This window comes from Pseudopodoces humilis, chromosome 7 (assembly GCF_049639895.1).
Source record: "Pseudopodoces humilis isolate 2021_Gansu_Grassland_sample_001 chromosome 7, ASM4963989v1, whole genome shotgun sequence".
NCBI lineage: Eukaryota > Metazoa > Chordata > Aves > Passeriformes > Paridae > Pseudopodoces > Pseudopodoces humilis.
Window position 1 is genome coordinate 1,420,002 of NC_142206.1, and position 20,901 is coordinate 1,440,902.

Here is a 20,901-nt window from a genome sequence, read left to right on the forward strand (position 1 = left end):
TGGGTTGTGAGGTGCCCACGTGTATTTTTATGCATCTCACCAACCCAGCATTAACTGGGGCACTTAGCAGGCACTGATGGCCTTGCTTATTTCCTATTAAATTGGTAACTCTTGAGAGAGGTTTTGGAGGCAGAAGTGGATTTAGAGATTTGCTGAATTCCTGCCGCTGTGTCAGAGCTCAGGCAGTGGCTCCTTCAGCAGCTGGACACGTCTCTGCAAAGGGCAGAGGAAAACAGGAACAGCAGAGGTGTCATGGGATGAGATGGTATCACTTGAGTTTCTGAAGCACAGGAAGGACAGATTGCCACTCTTTTATTAAAGTCTCTCCTTCTTCTCCCCTCCAAGCCGAGGAGCATTGGTTGCATTTTAAACAACAAAAATTTATTCCTAGTTACTTCCAAATCTTTCCTGGAATTAAGGGAATTACACTGCTACAGTGCAAGATAAGTTTCACTGTACATCATTCTAATATTTGCTAATGTGGGGATTTGAATTTTGCAAGGATTTACTTCAGAGGAGGTTCACTCAGCTAAGACAAGGATGAGTTAAGTATACCAGGTATATGTGTTAAGCCCAAATGACTGAGACATGCTTTAAGGAGTGTTATCTGCTTTTTGGGATATACATTTATTAAATTGCTCATCTGTGTTGAGAAGCCTGGAATAAGATTTGAGTGATAAGATACTAATGCTGCTGAGGAACAGGTCCAGGACACAAATATTATGTGAATCCCACAGACTATAATCTGTTTGGGAATGATGGTAAATCTAAGGTATCTAACATGAAGAATTTGTGAAGTTAGCTCTACATTTTTTATAATTTAATCAGAGTCATTCTGAGTTATATCTATGAGAAATATATACTGATAAAAACTCTTTTGAAATGTTGGATTTTAATTGAAATTGCATGCAAAGAGCGCCAGTTGCTTCTCATTACACATTTTGAGATGAATAGAAAAGATATGACTGGAAAATTCTATTTTCATGATGCCTCAAATCAAAGAAATGAACTCTAGTAAAGCAGATATTTATTAATGCCTGAATCAATCCATATCTACAGAGATGTGATTAAGTAAAGTAAGTGGAAAATGGGAATGGCCTATCTTTTATAATTATTCTTTCAATACATCAATGTCAGGCTGCATTTCATGTTTTAAGTTAATTTTCAAGTGGTACCATTTTGTCACTGTGATTTATTTTTTATTTTTTATTTTGTATTTCATTGCTTCTATTTCTTTTCTTTATGCTTTTCTTAAAAAATGAAAGCAAGTAAGTAAAGAAGCCTTTTGAGCTTGGTATGTCTGATTTCACTTACTGGGAAAGAACATGAACAAACAATTCAGAAGCTTGGTTTCACTGCAGTGAAGGAATATGAGAAAGCTGAATTGTTTGCATGTAATTCACTCTGGACTTTGCACTCACAGTTTCCCAAGCATTTTGGCAACTTCTCTATAAAGGCAGTAACAAAAATAAATCCAATAGCGTGTCCTCTGTCTTCAGAGTGTGGAGATCTTTTAACATGGATTTTTAGAGTTTGTGTTTTGGGGTTGTTTGGGTTTTTGCCTCTCCTGATTCCATGATTCTCGTGTCATGACTGCTTTTCTTTAATCCAGGCCATGTAAGAAGGATTCTCCAGCCACAACTTTGTGCTGTGCCAGTGATTCCAGATGCCTCAGAAATGAGGTAGTGGGAGCCAAAGTAGGAGCCTTTTACTCCAGGAATGCTCCAGAACAAATCCAGTCAGTGTCCTCAAGGAGAAAATACTCATAACTTTCTCTTGTACAGTGTCCCCAGTAGAATCAAGGACAGAAACCTTTTCTTGTAGGCACTCAATGTAATTATCTCTCTAAAGACCCAACATCTCCATTGTCATTATTTATATCCTTTATCACATCATGTATTGTTATTATATTTTATATAATAATATATAAATAATATATTATTTATATCCTATAAACAGGGTGGCAGTGATTAACTGAAACTTTCCACTGGTAAGCTGCATTTACAGGGTATATTTGTTCTTAGAGTCATTTAAGACTTTGTTGATAAATTATTCTGTATTAAGATCCTTTTAAAAAAGCCTCCATTCAGTACAGATAAAACTTTATCCCATAGCTGTTGTTAAACATATGCTTAAATCCTATAGATTTTATAGATATATAGATTAAATCCTATAGATTTTACTGGCTTTGAAGCCTTTATGCAGATTTTCAATTCAGAACTAGAGTGGTTTGAATTTGGGCCTAACAGTGAATCTAATGAATTATCCTGTAGCTACTGAGATAGAAATAATGTCTTAATTTGTTCCAAACCAAATTGATGAAGTGCAGCGATAGTCTGAATTGAGCTAATGGAAATTAGCAGAGACATGAGTGGAAAAGCTGGAGCACTTGTCCTGTTTATGTGTATGTGCCTGTGTCAGAAATTGATTTCATGGGAAAAACAGAAATGAGGCCTTCTAAAAGGGAAACTTCTGTAGAAAGTTAATAGAAGTAATTTTTAATTTCCTCATCACTTATTAAGGAAAGAGTGAGTACAGATTTGGCTCTGAAGGCTTGCTAGATGGCATTGCTGGCCAGAGAGAAAAGTTAATTGAAGTTTAAATTTCTCCTTGCAAATTAAACTATTCCTCTGAAAGATATTTTAGTTTCTCGAATTCTTACTGCTTTTTTTAATTATTATTCTACAGCTTGTCACTTTCTAGAAAATGGAAAGTTCAGGATATATTTAATAATGTAAAAAATTCTGCCCTGGCCCTTGTTTTGCAGACATTGCAGGCTGCCTCGGTTAATTTTGGATGGTGCTGGGAGGCAGGAGGTGCACGTGTGTGTGTGTGTGGTGGTGGGTTGTGGGTGGGTGTAGGACAGGGAAGGCTGGAAAAGCAGAGGAATTGACTGCACCTTCACGATAGAGTGTATAAAAATGTCACAACCTGCAAGACGTAAGCTTACAGGCAAGGTGCCATGGAGAAACTGGCTTCTCCTCCCAGCTCCAGGTATCCCACCTCCACCCCAAAGGTGTCATTGTTCACACCTTGCCACCTTTGGAACAACACTTGCAGAGTCTCCTGAGGGTGGGTTGACTCCCCAGTGCTGGAGCTTTAAGGGGAGCACTGTGGCACAGAGCTGACTCAGACCTTCCCCTCTGCAGGGAAGTTCATTTCTTCAGAAATGTTGACAAGCTTGGGAACAGCAGTGAAATGCAAATTGCCCTAGGTAGGAATATGTGTTTGGAGGGCAAGTGCTTTCTCCAAAGGGAACGAGGAGGGAGCTTCCAGTGGGAAAAAGAAGAGTTTTGATGTCAGGTGAAGGTGGTAGGAATGGAAGGACAGCTAGGTCAGGCAGACAGGGAATGTTTCACGCAGGGCAGCGTCACAAGCCAGCCGAACAGTGCAATCTGGCAAGGCAGGACATTGACTGGATTTGTGCTGAAGCATTCATTGCCTAAATGAAGGACAAAAGTTCTTATGAACGTCCACACAATCAAGATCCCTTCAGTATTTCAGTCTTTAATACAATATTTAGACTTTAGTATAGTATTTAAGCTATTTTAGTCTTAGTGCTGTGCAAATGCTCTTTGCTTGTCTTCAAGAATTGCTGCCTATGAATTGAAAAATATTGGAACAGGATCTTTTTGTATTTTTCCAGTAATTTTTCCACAGGCTGTTACTGGTTTGGATTAGACCTGTATTTTTGGTGAAACAGGGAGACTGAAAAGACCAAAGTGAAGCAGAGGTTAATGGCATTGCAGTATGCACTACCTTAAAGCAATTTAACCTGGGGGGGCCAACCTTGCAGATGTAAAAGAAAACTTCTGGTGAACATCACAGAGATGGAAAGAGATGAGAAAACAAACCCCCATGGTTTCAAGGCTAAAGGCTGGTTTGTTTCATGAAGAGGAGGCTAAATTATGTGTTAAGTGTTCAGTATCTCTAGGCAAATGTGAGCTCAAAGAAAATGAAGCAGCAAATCCATTCTAATGCATAAAATTATTTCTAGCACAAATTATTTGCCAGTTACCTCTTGCTTCCATTCTGACATGAGTTGAAAGATATGTTCAATTATCTCCATATACCACTAATAATGAAAATTTCAAATCCATCCAAGAAAGATTGCAAGGGGGGAAGCTGGTTTTAACAGGAAGTTAACTGATCAAAATGTTTTAATCCAAAATGTCTTGCCTGTTAATTTTTTTCCCCCTAGTGTTTTCAAATGAAAATGTCAATTTAAACTAGATCTGTATGCAAATGAATGGATTGGCCTTTCCCTCCACCTTGAGTTACAATGGCTGCATGTGAACTTACAGCTCCACTGAAATATCAATGTCATTCTCAGAGCAGGCATTTTGTGTTGTGCAGAGCAGCTGTTACATCGTGGATTCTGAGCACATCACTCTGAGAAGGAAACTAAGAACCTGGGTAATGCTGGATGAAAAAGATGGAGAAAGTCACAGTATCAGGGGAGAAAATGTTCTTTTCAGCGTGCAGATGCACCTGTAATATGTTGTGGATGTATTCATTACACTCACATTAGGTGTTCTGTACTGACTTTGCTGCTCAGGCTTAGCACAGGGTGTTCACAAAAGGGGTAATGAGGGAAGGCCATTTTCACAAATCTGGATCTGCTATTAGTCTGAGTTTTCTCTACAATTTTGCAGAAATTGATACAAAGAAGACAGTAGTCCAAATAGTATCATGCTTGAAAAATAGCAAGTTCATGTCAAACTCTATGTTGCAGTAGCCTGCCATTCTAGAATTTTTCTCTGAGTTATGCTTCATTTTTTGATTCAATCAGTCTCTTGATAGATTTTTCCAGCTGTGGTGGAATTCCACTCCAGCTGTGATTTCAGTGGGGGATATGGTGGCCAGGGTAGAGAATGCAGCAGCTGGAGAAGCACATGTGCCTTGCTCCCTGCAAACAGCAGCACTCCTGACCCCTTGGATAAAATGTGCTGCCCTCACAGACCACGAAAAGAACTTTGGTGCCATTAAAAAAAAAAAATAAAATAAATCCAAATGTCTGATCAGTTAAAAATTCTACAGAGTGGAAGAGGCTTCCCAGGGAAGTGGTGGAGTCACCCATCCCTGGGAGGATTTAGAAGATGTGGCACTCAGGGTTTAGTGGTGGCCTTGGCACTGCTGGGTTAATGGTTGGACTATGTCATCTGAAGGGTCTTTTCCAACCTAAACAATTCTGTGATACCACAGAATATTTTGATATAATTGATTTAGATATTGAATTTTATATATATATATATATATATAAAATTGAATTGGATATAATTGATATCCACATTCAATGAAATCCCTGGTGTGCCTTTTCTCTGTCTCTCTCTGATCCTTTTTGGCTTCTCATCCCACTAAAAAGTAATACAAGTATTATTATCTAAGCTGGACTTGTCAAAAGCAATATTTTCTGTCATCAGCTCCTTTCAAGCCCAGCATCAATTTAGCAGGTGGGGAAAAGAAGCATGAGCTTATGAATCTATTTCTCCTACTCCTTTCTTATGAGTTATAAAGTGATTTTCTTCATTGCTATTTAAAGTTGGCTTTCTTTTTTTTTTTTTTCTTTTCAATAGCTATTTTTCCTAGGCATCCTTGTGATTCTAAAGCAAATAATCAAATGTTTTTCTGCTGGAATTTCTCTTTGTGTTTTGTTTCTCTGGGGACAACTTTTTCACATGGTGTCATGTATGCCCTCAGGTCAGGCACCAGTGAGAATACTTCACCTGCTTGCTGCCAAGAAGGAATTTCATTTCTAGAGTTCCCTGATGCTGAAATTCTGTTACTTTTGACTTGGTTGCTATTAAGTGGTGCCGCTAAATATAAAAAAAAAAATACATTTTCTGATGTGCCACCTGTGTAACAGTAACCTGTTAATAACCTAAATAACAGTAACAGTTGTATAACACTAACAGTGCAACATCCACACAAAGTTTCCTCCCCCAGAGAAAAGGTGAAAAGGGATCATTATGACGTAAAACCAACCCTGAGAGCATTTCATGGAACCTTCCACTGGAACGAATGCACAGCTAAATTTCACAACGTGCATAACACTCCTCTATAAAAACTGCCCACTTTTAAAAACAGAGAAAACAATTTCCATAGCAGTTTCATTTCCTCCTTTATATGGGTAATATGGAAAAGAAAATACCTGCAAAATTCAAAGTGAAGCAGCCAAGGTAAAGACAATACTTCACTGCTGGCAGAATTCTGTTAATGGATGGGGTGCACTGCCTGCACAGCCTTTCCATTTTAATTGCAGCTCAAGTGGAAGACTAAAATCATGGACTTTAATCCTATAAAACCCAATTATTAAATAAGTTAATATGGACAAAACTCCCACAAAAATTATCTAATTTTCTAACTTAGAATCTCTCTGGATTCCAAATACAAAAGGAACTAAAGCAGCAGAGGGAGGAAGGAAGAGGATGCCAATAAAATTAATGATAACCAGGCAGCACCATTCCAGATGTGTGGACAGAGTTTCACCCTTTGGTTCTCCAACCATGCTAAAAAGAGAAGTCCACATTTGAATCAGGAGAGATGTTGGGGTTTTGGTGATGGTTTTTTGAGGCATAGGGGGGAAATGTTGGAGTCTGGAACACAGGGTGTGTGCCCTTGTTTCTGATACTTAGTTATAAGATCTAGAAAAACACTGAATTTCATATAATATGAAATTCATGAGCATGTTTTCATGGTGATACATGAAAACAAATGTTAAAGTTAGATAGAAAAAGCTAAAAGTGTGAGTGTGTAGATTAGAGAGTTTATATATTTATATATTATATGAAATTCAGTGTTTTTCTGGATCTCATAACTAAGTATCAGAAACAAGGGCACACACTCTGTATTCCAGACTCAACAGGAACCATGGGAGAGCAGGCTCTTCTGTTTCCTCCTAGAGGTTCTATTGACCATTTCAAGGCTGCAGAACTTGACTGCACGTGGTGCTGGGATGCTGTGGGTGTCTAACCCTGCCAGGACAAGCCTCCCTGCCTCACCTCCCAAACCAATGCCAAGGAACCTGTGGGGATCCCCTTCTCCCAGGCAGCACCAGGAACACTTCACTGACTCTTGGTATCTCCGTGGCTGGTGCTGCCCAGAAGTTCATGCAGATCCAGCTGCCTGCTCTTCTTCAGAGACAGCTCTGGGCTGCTGTCATTAGGACACAAATTGAGATATGTGGATCTGGTCATGGAGAATTTATGCTGCTGCTGTGTATCCTCCACCTACCTTACAAATAAACAGAATATTTTAATCATGAAGCTGCTGGGCAGTTTGCCAACCCAGCACTACATCTACTACAGAAAAAAAAAAAAGAGCCTTAAAGCAAAACAAGAGACTGTGAGGAAGCTGAAGGAAGGTGAAGAGCAAAGAATCCATTTTAGAAAATGCAGGCTCTGAAATCGTGTGTATCATCCATCCAGGTGTCTGCAGCGGGAGCAGGGGAAGATATGATTGTGCAGAGTGTGATAGGAGTTCTTTTTCTGTAACACTTGTTCTCTATCACATGTGTTCGTGCCTCCCTATTATATTTAGACGTGCACTGGAAGCGATTTTAGGGCCACTCCAGTGAGCATGTTGTTTCTCCTGAAGAATGCACAGAGGGTAGTGTAAGATGTGAGATAAAGAGAGCACTAAATTAAATATAGAAGTGCTTTAAGTCCATAAAGATGAGTCAACACAAGTCCCTCCGAGCAGACTTCTCTTCTAACTTGTTTTACCTTCCACGTGCTACACGTGAAACACACCTGGAGAGGAAAATGACTGTTTTCTGCAGCTTGCTCTGTTCTTCCTCATGGAATTAAGAGATGAGTGTGGTGAGCTGCCCAGACTTCCAGCTGGTTATGACTGTGTTCAGAATAAATGGTATTATTCAGTACACACTCACTTATGGGTAGGGAAAAAAAAAAGTAGCACTGTTAGGCAGCCTGTGACTCAAAATCTCATGGTCACTTTGATGCCTTCTCAAAGTGTTCAGTTTAGTTGAATCAGATCAATTAGTTTTGTAATTTAAATAATTTGATGGTTTTAAGATGAAATCAAAGGTGTGAACTGTCTTGTCCTAAATTATGAGTGTACTTTAGAACTCTGTTAGTCTGATTTTGGGTACTTGATCTGATACATTAAAAGGGTCCAACTTCAATTTTTTGGAAGTGTGATTTTGAAAGGATTTAGTGTAGTTATCTCTGACCATTCTGACTCAAAACTGTCAGAAAAGAAGGATCTGTGCCCTGATTTAGCGCTGAATGGTGTCCCAAAATAAGCAACTTTTGAGAAGAACAGGACGATGGGGATGAAGACAGTGAGCATCTAATGCTATAGATACATTTATTTATAAAATATCTGTATTGTAACAAAAAATATTACTGTTACAGATAGGATAAGAAACTTTATGTCCTTTTATGATTAAAAAAAAAAAAAAACTGGTGTTGAATGAAGTGTTTTTCATGGCTTTCCCAAGAATGATGGTGCTCCATACATTAAATAAAGTGAAGTGTTTGGAAAGGAGTTGAAAAATGAGAAATGATGCTGAACTACTGAAAGGAATGGGTTGGGGCACTCACAGCAGAAACCTCAGAGGAAAATAATCTGTCTTCATTTCCTCAGGATGCCTGCAGCCAGACAGAAACTGAAGAAGCAGATGTCAAACTCAGGTAATTTCTGATGGAGAGATCTCGATCTGCTTTCTGCAAAACCAAAGGTGATAACTCGCTCACATTTGAATTGTCAGATTTGAGGGGAGGAGGAATACGTTCAAATCTTTGCTGGGTAGGTCACTGTCAGGTGTTTCTTTTGCAAGAGGAATAAAAGGATGGTAATTTGCTTGTTCTTCAGTGTCTGGCTCAGGTTACCTGTTAACACAATTTCATTTGGCTCTTTGTTTACAAGATACTATTTCCAGACTACAGCAAGAGGATGTGCATGGAATCTCAGCTTCAGTGGGAATTCTTTCCTTGACTTTACAGTAGAGTCAGGATCTAATCCTGAACACTACTCATTTCTACCTGCATATAAAGTGTTGTGGTCCCAACAGAGTGAAGTTCATAGTTAAATTAGCATTTACTGTAAGATTCTGTGCTCAGTGGAGTTGCAGATATTGAAAGGTTTTCATTATTTTAAAGTGATTCCTTTCTTACTGATGATCATAAATAACTCTCTAGGGTGCTTGAAACCAAAGTCTGCTGGTTTTTTCTAATCATTTTTGTACACACTTTTGTTTCACTTTACTGCATACATATTTATTTTATTGTTGGGATTATTCAGAAGAGTTATCATAATGCAGATCAGATGGTTGATTAAATCACAGCTGGCTTTTAAGAATACTTATAAAACCCCAGCATGCTTTTAAAGAGAAAAACACATATAGAGTTCAATGAATTCTGAAAACAGATGTACAAAGTACGGTATGGAGAATTGCTCTTTTGTTCTTTGGAGTTCACCTTCAAAGTGTTTCTCCTATTCACTGCTCCTTCCCAAATAATTTTACTGCAGGAAACAGGAGGAGATGTTAGGAGGAGCAATAACTTCAAGTTCTGGAGATGTCAGTAATTGGTTGTCTGGCAAGCAAGGTGATGTTTCCTGATGTAGTGACAAACTGCTATTTCTTAGATGCCAGATTTACCCTAAATATCTGAGTGGGGGACTTTTTTCCCCCAACAGCTCATATAATAGACTGTGAAAAGCTCCAGCTGTCAGTTGTTTCCTGCTTCCCTGCCCATCACAAGCAAGATCCCATCACTAGTCAGGAATCTCCTTCCAGATGGTGTACACAGCTTTAATGTGAAGTTTGCCTGGTGAAGGGAGTGGAAAATGATTAAGCACTCACTAAGGTAAGAAGTAGCTTGTGACTCCTGTTTTCTTGAGTAAATAGAGCAAGGTGTTTAATCAAGCAATGAAGGGCCAGGAGGATGTAACTACACAAATCTCAAATGTCATGATAGCACAGACACTGCTAATGCATTCCCATCAGCTGAGCCTGTCACTTCTCCAGAGTACATGGTGTGAAATGCTCACTCTAAATCTCTGTCAGGGAGCCACAGGAAGGCTCAGACACTGCAAAAGCCTCTCTGCCTCATTTACCCCTGTGAATACTTCCAGTAACTTCAGCAAGACTACAGGAGTCATAACATCCACGATTTTAGAACTGGAGTGTGCACTGAGCGTGCATTGCCTTTGTGAGAAGCAGTGCAGAATTCAGAGATTTGTGTGTCTGTCATTTAATCTTCCCCAGGCAAGCACAAAGCGATGCTGCTGTGGCCTGCTGGATTTTTTGCAGGAAACACCACATTTTTTATGCTGTTCCTGATACACATGTATTCAGAATGTTCTTTATTCTGAGAGAGAATTCTTTAGAGAAGAGAGCCTACATGACAGGAAATGTGAGCTAAAATGAAGTTCTCTGCTGCAGAGATGTCGTAAACTCGGGGCTGATAAATCTCGATGGAAAAGCTTTCAGTCAGGTCCTCAGTTTTGCCACTGTTTCTTTAGCTCCACTCTCAGAAAAACAGCTCACTTAACATGAAAGAGTGATGCATTCCCAGCCCTCTTCCCCTGGATGGTTTGGCTGCCTGTTTTTCACCAAGTGAGGGAATGGAGGAGCAGAGCTGTGGATGTTTCTGTGATGCCCCGAGCAAGGTTCTCCACGGGGCCGTGGCTGAGCACTGAGAAGCTGCCACACACCTCCACGGCCACCCAGGCACAAACAGGGCCTCCACAATATCTGGAATTGTATTTCCCACAGCAGGACAGAATATTCTGAGTTGGAAGGAACCCACAGGCATCACCCAGTGAGCAGCTCTTACAGGGACCGAGCCCATGGCCTCGGCATTATCAGCACCATGCTCTGAGCAGCAGAGCTAACCTTGCCCTAAATCACAGGAAAAATGCTTTGTGTGTCCTTTGGAGTTTTCACTGTTGTTTATGGCACTTCAAAATTTCCTGGATGAGAACAGCTAGAGAAGCTATAGATACATTTATAGATACATACTGTGGGAATAATATGTGTTTCTCCACAGGTCAGCTCCCACTCCAGCTGCAGCTTCTAATGTTTTCCCCCTACAAAGGCAGCGGAGAGGTCTGAAAACAGTCCTCATGTGATTATTTATCAAATGGTACAGCCTTACCTTAATTTTGGCAAGATCTATAATTTAATCTCATGTGATCATTTAACAAATGGTACAGCCTTACCTTAATTTTGGCAAGATCTAGAATTTAATCTCATGTGATCATTTATCAAATGGTACAGCCTTACCTTAATTTTGGCAAGATCTATAATTTAATCTCATGCCTCCTAGCACTAGTTATGATCCAGCAATTCCTCCTTTTGGTACAAATAAGTATTTTGTCTGCTGTTACAGATCCTGGAATCCTGCAAGGTTCAAGAGTGAGGCAGCTGACATCCTCTAACAAGACTTTGAATGGGGCCAGACAAATCTTTTGGTGAGAAGAGAGCCTGTGTGCAGTGACACTTTCTCTGCTGTTTACCTGGAAAAAGATCTTCATCTAGAAAAGATGAAGTCAGGAGTGCAGCTTCCCAAATAGCTCTGCCATCCCTTGCCCCAACAACCAGGATATCCTGCTCCAGTTCAGGGCACAGTCACAGCGAATCCCTAAGGAAATTGTAACAGAAAAAGTCCACTTCCCCTTAAACAGAAGGGAAAATAAGATGAGAGCTGGGTAAACAGACTGCACAGAGAGGGAACTGTAAAACTCTGAAATACCCTGTTTGGTGGAGAAAGATGCCTGATGGCTGTGATATCTAGTGGGGATTAAAGGCTAAAAATGGCTTGAGGCTTTTCACATAAGCACAGTATGTTCAGAGGGAAGAATATTTTCAAGTTTGGCTCCAAATATTGAAACTTAATTTAAAGAGTAGGATTTTGCAGAAATTTTGATAAATCCATAAGCTATTGAAATGCTTTTTGTGACCTCTGCTAGGGGAAAAAAAAAAAAAAAAAAAAAGACAGAGTAAGCATTCCCAAAACTGTTCAATAATTAAATACATGTTTGAAGCGATTTTTTTTTTTTCCCCTGCCTGGCTAAATACATGTTTAAATTGAAAGTTATATAACCCTGTAGAAAAAAGGCTATGGCACAGTCTAATCCTGAATTATGTGCAGAATGGTTACAACCAAGATCCCTTTAATACAGCTATTTTAGTCTTAGTGCTGTGCAAATGCTCCTTGCTTGTCTTCATGAATTGCTGCCAATGAATTGTAAAATACTGGAGCAGGATCTTTTTGGTATTTGTAGCTCCCACTGACGATTTTGGATGGTATAATTGAAGGACAGGCTTGGCTTACCGGGATCACATTTTGACTTTGGTTTATGTCAGTGTTGCTGTGAGCTTTTTCTCTCCCAGAACCTTCTTTGAGAGAGAATTCTGGGGAAAAAAAAGGATTGGCAGAGGAGGGTGAGAAGAAAGGAGAAGGGAGATGTGTAGAGACACTTTCACTAAGAGGAAAGCAGGAATTTAGGATGGTGTCTGACCTTTCTCAGCATGCAGCTAATGTCTGGAAGAAAATATTCTCCGTATACTGCTGCTGTTCTGGGGCTGTTGTACCAGGGAAATGTGGACTCAAGAAGATTCAGCACTCATGGGCAGGGAAGGTATCAGTTTAGAAAGCTTTCATAAGGAATCTTGACTTATTTCCATTTTGAAGCAGAATACCCATCACTTGTCTTGAAACAATTTGCTTTCAAAATATTTTAAAATATAGCAGGGCATTCCAAATGAGAAATCAAAATATCTTATTTTGAAATTTCAGTTTTCTCAAAATACTAACTTCCAAAATACCTTCTTTTCTATTGAATTTTTTAACTGGAATGATGCCATTTCCATTACACAGCTTTTATTTTTATTATTTTGTTTCCTTTAGTTTCTTTTGTTTGCTTGGTTGGTGGTATGTATGGAGGGTTTTTTTAGTAGAGAAATATCCACGCTGAAAAAGCTCCCTTGGAAATTCGGATGGCCACACTCCCGGGCTCTGCAAACTTCACACAGTGAATCCACACGGACACAATTCTGAATTATTATTTCCTTAAAACTGCTCCCAAACCCACAGGAAATGGGAGCTGGATATCACAGTGATAAACCATCCTGTTTCTGTGGAATTACCAGGCTGTTGGGAAATCCCTCACATGAAATATCTCCCCTGCTTTTAGAGCCAAGCTTGCAGTGCTTGTACCACTGTCTCGGGACCAAGAGAACAAAAATTCCTTATCAAACCACTGCATTTGACTTTTTTTTTAAACTCCTGACCCTTCCCAAGTCCTGTTGTTTGTTATTCTCGCCATGAGCCAGCTGCTCCAGCAGGATTAGGCATTTGCTGCCTTTAACTTTCTGCAAACCTGTCAGAATTTTCTCTGTGCCCATCCTTTGGTCAGCCACACTGAGTGCTGGCTCCTGATCATTTAAACGGATGGCTTCCCTGACAAATCTTCTCCTAAAAAACAATTAGTACATTTGCAAAGAAGAAAACCCCAAAAGACAAAAGGAAAAGCCCAGTTTTGAAAATGAATGCATTTAAATAGTAAATTTAAATAGTAAAAAGGTATTTAAAAAGGAAAACACTGGCTGCAGCTGTTCTCTACTGTACACTGAGTACTATACCTGTTGTGCTGAAGCCTAATTAATTTCTATTTCATCCTCACTGTGGTGACCCTTAGGAATTGGATGGATTAAAGATCTATGACTTTCCAGCACCTTTTGGCTATGAAATTATTCATTACACATGCACTTTCATTTTTTTCTGTACAGTTGATTAAGAATAGACAGAAAAAATCATGCAACAAAGGGTGACCTTGTGACTCAGGAGAAGATGAATATTCACTGATCTGTCTCTCAAAGGCAATTATGCTTTCTGGTTTAGAGTTTTTTGAATACTTCTGGTTTTGATTGTGTTTTGGTGGTTTTTTTTAGTTTTTTTTTATTTTAATTTTTAAATAAATTCATTAAACGAGGTGAACCCTATCCCTTGTGTTTACTGCCTTAAAATCACCATGAAATAGCTGTTGTTGCTGCCAAACTTTTTGCCATGTTTTAAAACAAGATTCATGGGTTTGCAAATCTGTCTCTTCGAAAGAGACTTGCATTTGCAAATCAATTAAATAGGTACATCTTCACAACCATAACTAAAGCCTAAAGAAATAGAGCACCAGGTTAATATAGGATAGGTTTTCTATATTAAAAAAAATAAAAACAGAAATAATAAAAATAAAATATTAAATAAAAATAATAAATAAAATGAAAAATAAAATAAAATAAAAAGAATAAATGAAATAAAAATAAAAATAATAAAAATACAATAAATAATATAAATAATAAAAATTAAAATAATAAATAGAATAAATAAAAATAAGTAATAATAAAATAAAGTAAAATAAAAATAATAAATTAAAAAATAAAATAAAAAATAAAATAAATTATAAGAATAATAAATAAAAAAATCAGTAATAAAGTAAAATAAAAATAATGAATAAAATAATAAAAATAAAATAATGAATAAAATAATAAAATACGATAATAAATAAATAAAATAATGCAATAATACAATAATACAATAATACAATAATACAATAATACAATAATAAAATAAATAAAATAACATAATAATAAAAATCCCCTTTTGTTTCCTTTTTTCTGATACACAAAAAAGGTAGATATGGCACTTGACATTGAGGAGTTGGATTTGATTCATAAACAGAGACAGAGACTTGGTTTGTTTCTGCTCCTCCTCAAACTCCAAAATTTTGTTAACCACTGTAAATATATTAAAGGCTTTTCTGAGCTCAGTGCCATCGCTTCTCCAAGCCCTGCGAGTTGCCAGAACAGGGATTTCAGAAACACTAACTAAAACATCTTGACAAGCTAACCGGTTTTTAGAAGTGGAGTAGGTGGGCTCAGCTCCAGAGCCTGCACGCTGTCGGGGGAGATGAAGCGGAGGGAACAGAGCGGATTAACGCCGGTGCCAGGGATCCGCACATCCCGGACCTGCTCTCATCCCTGCCACAGCAGCACTGTGTCCTGAGCCAGCCGTCTCTGGCTGAGCCCCACAATCTACCTGTTCCTTTCAAACAATGTGCGTTTTCCTCCAGGTCTGAGGGTTTAAGCTCAGCTTTATGACCTGCACCTATTCAGGAGCGTTTGGCAGATGCTGAGCAGGAACGGACCTGAACAACGCAGCCTTTGAGGAAGTAGTTTTCAGTTCAGTCAGAGTTCAGTATTTTGTGTTTTCATTATGCTTTCCATGAACTGACTGAAAAAAATTAGCCTCTTTTCATCTCACACGTTCTGTGGTTGGCTTTAACATCTCCCAAACAGGGAACTTGAAACTTCCTTTTGGTGATGTTATGATTCCAGTTGCATCTCACGTACACAACATAAATGCCTAAAAATACAAATTCTCAAATCTTTCTTGCTCGGGCAAACTCAAGAACAACAGCACTGAACAATTAGCATTTTTAGAATGCAGAATTTCAAATACTTACAGTCACCCTAATTTTTAACTCTCTCCTTGTCAAAACACTAACATGCATTTCAACATGCATTTTAAATTAATTATTTTGTTTTCAATATGTTTTTACTTCCTGAATCTGTGCAAAAGGAATTCAGCATTATCTGATACACTGTTGCATTTTTGACCCAGGCCCTAACAGAGCTTGAAGATTCTTACAAACAGACGAAATCAATTTCTTAGCTTTGAAATTTCTGGCATATTGTGGTTCTTTCTGAATGTGAAAATGAACAACTTGATATACAGCTCATGTCCATTCATAGCTTTGAACTATCCGTAACTCTCTTTTGGGTTTTAGTAAACACATTCCTTAAAGTCTGTGGCATGTTACTTCTCCAATTTTATCTGTATTGCCCTGTGTCTTGTTCCTGTACTCTCCTTTCTCTTAGATTCAGAAATATTTCCCTATATTTCCATTTCCTTTTGCACCTTGATCTATTGAGAGAAAGCTGCCAATGGGCTGTTAGGAACAGGATTTTTTTTTAAGTGTATATGTGAACTTAAACACTCTGAAAAAAGAGCATTTTTTGTTGTTCCATGCCTAGATATTAAACATAATTATATTTAGATATTAAACATAACTGTATTTGACAACTGCAAAGAGCATCAGTGGCAGAAGCTATTATACTCTAAGACCAAAGCCACAAATCTGCCTGCTAAAAGGACTTCCTTACTCCAGTTATCCCCCTCATCTGAGCTGAGAAAACTCCTCAAGGAAGTTCACCTGCTTCTCAAGTGCTGAGCACGTGGAGAATCCCAAGAGGCAGGATGAAGCAGAGCTGGATTTCCAGTTGGCAGGAACATTCTCTGTGCCCTGCATGGGACTAGTGATGTTTAACAAGCAATTCTTGACAAAGGATTTTCCTTCCCAGGGGCTCAGCAGGTTATGTAAGAGGATACTTGGCACCTTCTGAAAGAGAAGGTTTTCCTTTATCTGAAACAGACTTTCCTGTTTCATATCTGACACCTTCTTCTTTCATGGTTTTCCATTTTATCTTGTGACAAAGCCATGTGTTTTAGATTGATTCCATTTGAGTCTGAAGATGGCAACCAAGGAAATATCAACCACTTGTTTTTCCCCTTCAAACATACCATCAGTTGATGAACAAATGCATCCAAAAACACCCACCCCAAGCCCTGATTATGTTTTAGATGCTACTAAAAAAAACATGCCAAGAAGAGAAACCCAGGCTAAAAATAAAAATAAAAAATTAAAATAATAATAATAAAAAAGTATATTTTCCTCTTGATAAGCCAGAAACCAGTTGTAATCTTACTGGTAGATATTAAAAAAAAAAAAAGCAACAACAAAAAAACCCCAAAAAACAAAAAACCAAAACTTATCTAGTTCACTTCATGCTCATGCTAAAGTTGATCCACTTAATTATTTCTACCATTATTATACAGCCCACTGCTGCTTTTTATCTGCTTGAAAAAAGTGTCAGTGTTACAGGAGAGAGATTTTTATGCTCAGAGGACCTGGGATTAGAAGAACAGTCATTTTGATATTGGAGATTCATCTTTGGCACCAGACTGCTTTTAACACGCAAAAAAATGTTTATGCTGACCTGTGTCCGTGTTACGAAATAATTTCAAACTCTGGGATGGTAACAGATGTTGTAGTCCAAAGAATGAAAACTGCTGGTTAAGGATAAAAAAATCTTCCAGTGTTATTAAAAAACAGAAGAAAGCACATGCCATAATAGGTCAGTTTAATGGCATTGTTTGCAGTAAAGCTGACATTTCAGGCATAATCTGCAGTGCTCACTTGAAGTAGGACATTTTGCTGGGCAGAGAAGAATTTGATACATTCTTTTATATTGCTGTGTCAAATTGGATTAGAACATAATAAAATGGAGAATGTAAAATAAAGGCCTTTGGGCTGGCTGGTTAGGCAGTGTAATAAGATGCACAAGGAATTAAAATGAATTGTACTCCTCAGAAGTATGACAAACTTGTCATGTGTAGTTTGTGTGGAGCTTCCCTTCTTGTCATTCATTTCCTAGGTTTCCCCTTCCTGTGTGCACTTTTTGTTGACCTACATAAAGTAAATTCCCTTCAGTGACTTTGCCCAGCATTTTTCTGTTCCCTAATTATTATTTGAAACAAGACGATGCTCAAACATGAATTATTGAAAACCTGTTACAGCTGACACAGTTTTGATTTCCAACCTTAAACTGCCCAACGGGGCTCAAAACTTTGCCAACATTTCTTTCTGAGTTTCACTAATGCTCACAGAGTAGCCCTGGATGAAGATCCAGCTTCTGCTGTCAGGCTGAGATATCTCAGCTGCACAGACAAGAGAACAGGCTGAAACTTGGTTTCTTTAATGATGCATGGAGTATTTCTCATAACCTCACAGAATGAATTCTAACCTTTGAAGTTCTGGAAATGTGAATTGGTAAGCCACACTTGCATTTATCTGATACTCTTATCTCAGAAGTCACATTACCCAAAATGGGATGTGTCTCCTCTGCACCATGAGTCACTTGCTTTGAAAATGCCTCTGCTAGGTGGAGAGCCAGTGACAAGTCTGGGTGGCAGGTCGTGTGCTCTGTTTGGATAAACAGGGTTACACTTCATGGGAGAATTGGTACCAGGAGGAATTAATAAATGACTCAAGTCCTGAATTTCATTTCAAATATTACAGAAAATCTGAATACAAATGATATGCCGTATCACTTTTGAAATTTGGAAGAAATGATTCAAAAGAAAATACCAGAGCCAATCTTTTGCCTAAGTTAAAGCAGGGAAAAAGGACCCCTTCATACCAAAGCAGCCCCAGTGTGCATGCACATTCAGCTTTCAGCTGGCTGTAAAAAATGAAGTTGATCTTTGGCCACTTAATGCTGTATGAAGGCAGCCTTTCACTTGGAATGACTGTCAGCTGCTCTGTCATATCCTTACTTTTCCCTTGCAGCTGAAAAGCAGTAACTTCTCCCACAAAAGCCAGGTTTGTCCTCCCTGACACCAAGTGTCCGTGCCCCTGCCTGTACCCTGAGTGAGGAACTGCTTGTGCTGCTGCTGCTGCACTTCCATCCTCGTGTGGGACAGGATTGTGCGGAGAATTCACCTTAAAACTAGGAAAATATCCATTTTCATAAAGAATTTTCCAAGGGGAAAAAAAAATAAATTTAACAAATTTGGTGTGTAAAATGGGCATGTTACCAGACCACAGAGGTATAATTCAGGCAAGTCATTTGTCTCAGAACATCCTTTACCTTTCAATGACTTCTCATTCTCAGCTAAGCAGATGCATCAGCACTTTCCTGAACTGAGGTCTAGCAAACTTACCCTTTGATCTTACTGCTAATGATGTCTGGTTGATTTGACTCTAAAATGTGCACTCCACTGGAGTGTGGTTTGACATAGCAAATGAAATATTTACTGACACTTGGCACCGGTGCCTTCACCCCTGTGGATTTCTGTAATGGATCATTCCCACTGAAGGTCTGTCCTCCTGAGGTGGGATTCATCTCCAATGGCATTACAAGGCTCCTGCTCTGAGTAGAAAGCTCCTTCTTTTTTGGAAGCAATTTCCATGATTTTATACTTAATCACTGTTTGGATTCCTGCACAGAACTTGCTAACAGATAACTGAAATACAGACTGCTAAAATACATTCCTCATTTCCCTGGGAACACAGCAAAGACAAACAAAGAGTTAAAGCAATTCAGTGGGTTTCAGTCTCTCATGGAGCAGCATTGTATGAACTCTGTTTGGCTGGATTATAGCTGTGGGCTTTTCTGACTTTATGAGAATAGTTTTTTTGAAGAACTGAAGATTGCTACATAAGAAATGTTGAATCTGCAGTTCTGGCTGATTAGTGTGCTGTAACTTACATAAAAAATCATGCAAAACAGGAAGACAGGCAAAATAAGAAAAGCAATATTTCCTTAAGTAAATTCCAGATTAAGTAAGATTAAAACATTCTCCGGCGTTTCTGCCCTATCAGCAGGGCAATGACTAAACCCACTGTCTCCACATAAAACATTCTTTAATATAACCAAAGAACAAGAAATGAGGACTGAAAATGTACTGTCAATTTCCCTGGATTAAGGTCAAAGCTTGAGAAAGAGAGAGGATAGAGTATTTTCCTTCACAAATTCAACAGACAATTTCAGTTATAATCAGATTAGGGAAATAAAGTCAGAAACAAATAAAATTCAAAAAGAAAAAAAAATATAATACTTACATTGGTGACATATTCAATATCCTTCCAAATATTACATTCCCTGGGAAAATCTGCCAAATCTAAAAAATTATCCACTACCACTTGGCCAATCAAGTCGTGCCTGGAGAATCTGTCAAAGTCATACACAGAGAAATGGAGTTTCCTCGCGTTGAGATCATTGTACGGGACAGTAAATAAAAAAACTTCATCAAACACTGGATTTAGGGTCTTTCTGTGCACTTTAGTCTGGTGTTTTGTTTTCCTGTCGGGGAGCAGATAGATCTTCACGTACGGATCTGAAGTTCCAGAGAAGTCCTTTGCCGGCAGGTTGACGGCCTTGTGGATCTTCACTATCAGCTGCTCTAAATCACAGTCATACTTGAGGATGAAGTTGAGTTTTCCACAGGCCTTGCTGTTGCTCCTGCGCCCGTCGTCCGTGTCCAGCGATCGCTGCTTGTACAGCTCCGGCTTGATGCGGCCGATGCCCGTCAGCTGCTCCTGCTTCTGAACCTGCTGGATGTTGAAGTCAGGGTTGGACAGGTTGAGCTGTCTCCGGAGTGAATTGTGCCTTAAAGCAAAAGGGAAAGAGTTGAAACAGGCTGTGAACGCACACCCAAGATCCTGCTGGCACCTGGCGTTTCCGCGACGCGCGGCGGGGCCGGGTGTTTAACATAAACCGTGAGACCCAACGTTCTGAGAGCCCACCTTCAGCATCACACTGGTAATGCCACATCATTTTCTGCTCCCATGTCCCAAGCTGGGCTGAAATGGTTTGCTGACCACCCCAACAATCGTTTTCCTTTTTTCTCTCTCACCTGATGTAATAAACTCTGCGGCACTTTGGCTGAAAAGCTCCTCTACTTTCATTAGCTGAGGATAAGAAGCTGCTTTTAGCTTTGGTCCAGTGAAATTTAATAATTCACAGTTACTGTGACTGAAATTTCTCCCTCCTGGATGGTAACAAAAATCAAATTTGCAATTCCTGTTGAGGTGGGGGGATGTGAAAGTTGGATTAGGCAAAACCCTAATCTTCTATGACTTCCACTTTATTGTTCCATTTCTATGCAGCCATCACTCAGTGCATAGGAGCACCAGGAGCTCAGGTTGAACACAGAAAAATCATGTGGAAAATGCCTACACAGGATTAATCCACAACTATTTATATTGAATGTAATCAGCAATAGCTCCTCTGCTATAATTGTTCATTCA

At 38.9% G+C, this 20,901-nt stretch overlaps 1 protein-coding gene across 2 annotated transcripts in view; it reads right to left on the minus strand.

Moving 5' to 3' along the window:
* The window catches only part of SYT9 (synaptotagmin 9), a 66,191-nt gene that overhangs the window by 13,653 nt on the left and 31,637 nt on the right, over positions 1 to 20,901 (minus strand). For both annotated transcript variants that reach the window (XM_088058233.1, XM_014260204.2), the window contains exon 3: positions 19,714 to 20,260. In XM_088058233.1, coding sequence (XP_087914359.1) covers positions 19,714 to 20,260 — 547 coding nt within the window. The remainder of the gene's footprint in view (positions 1 to 19,713; positions 20,261 to 20,901) is intronic.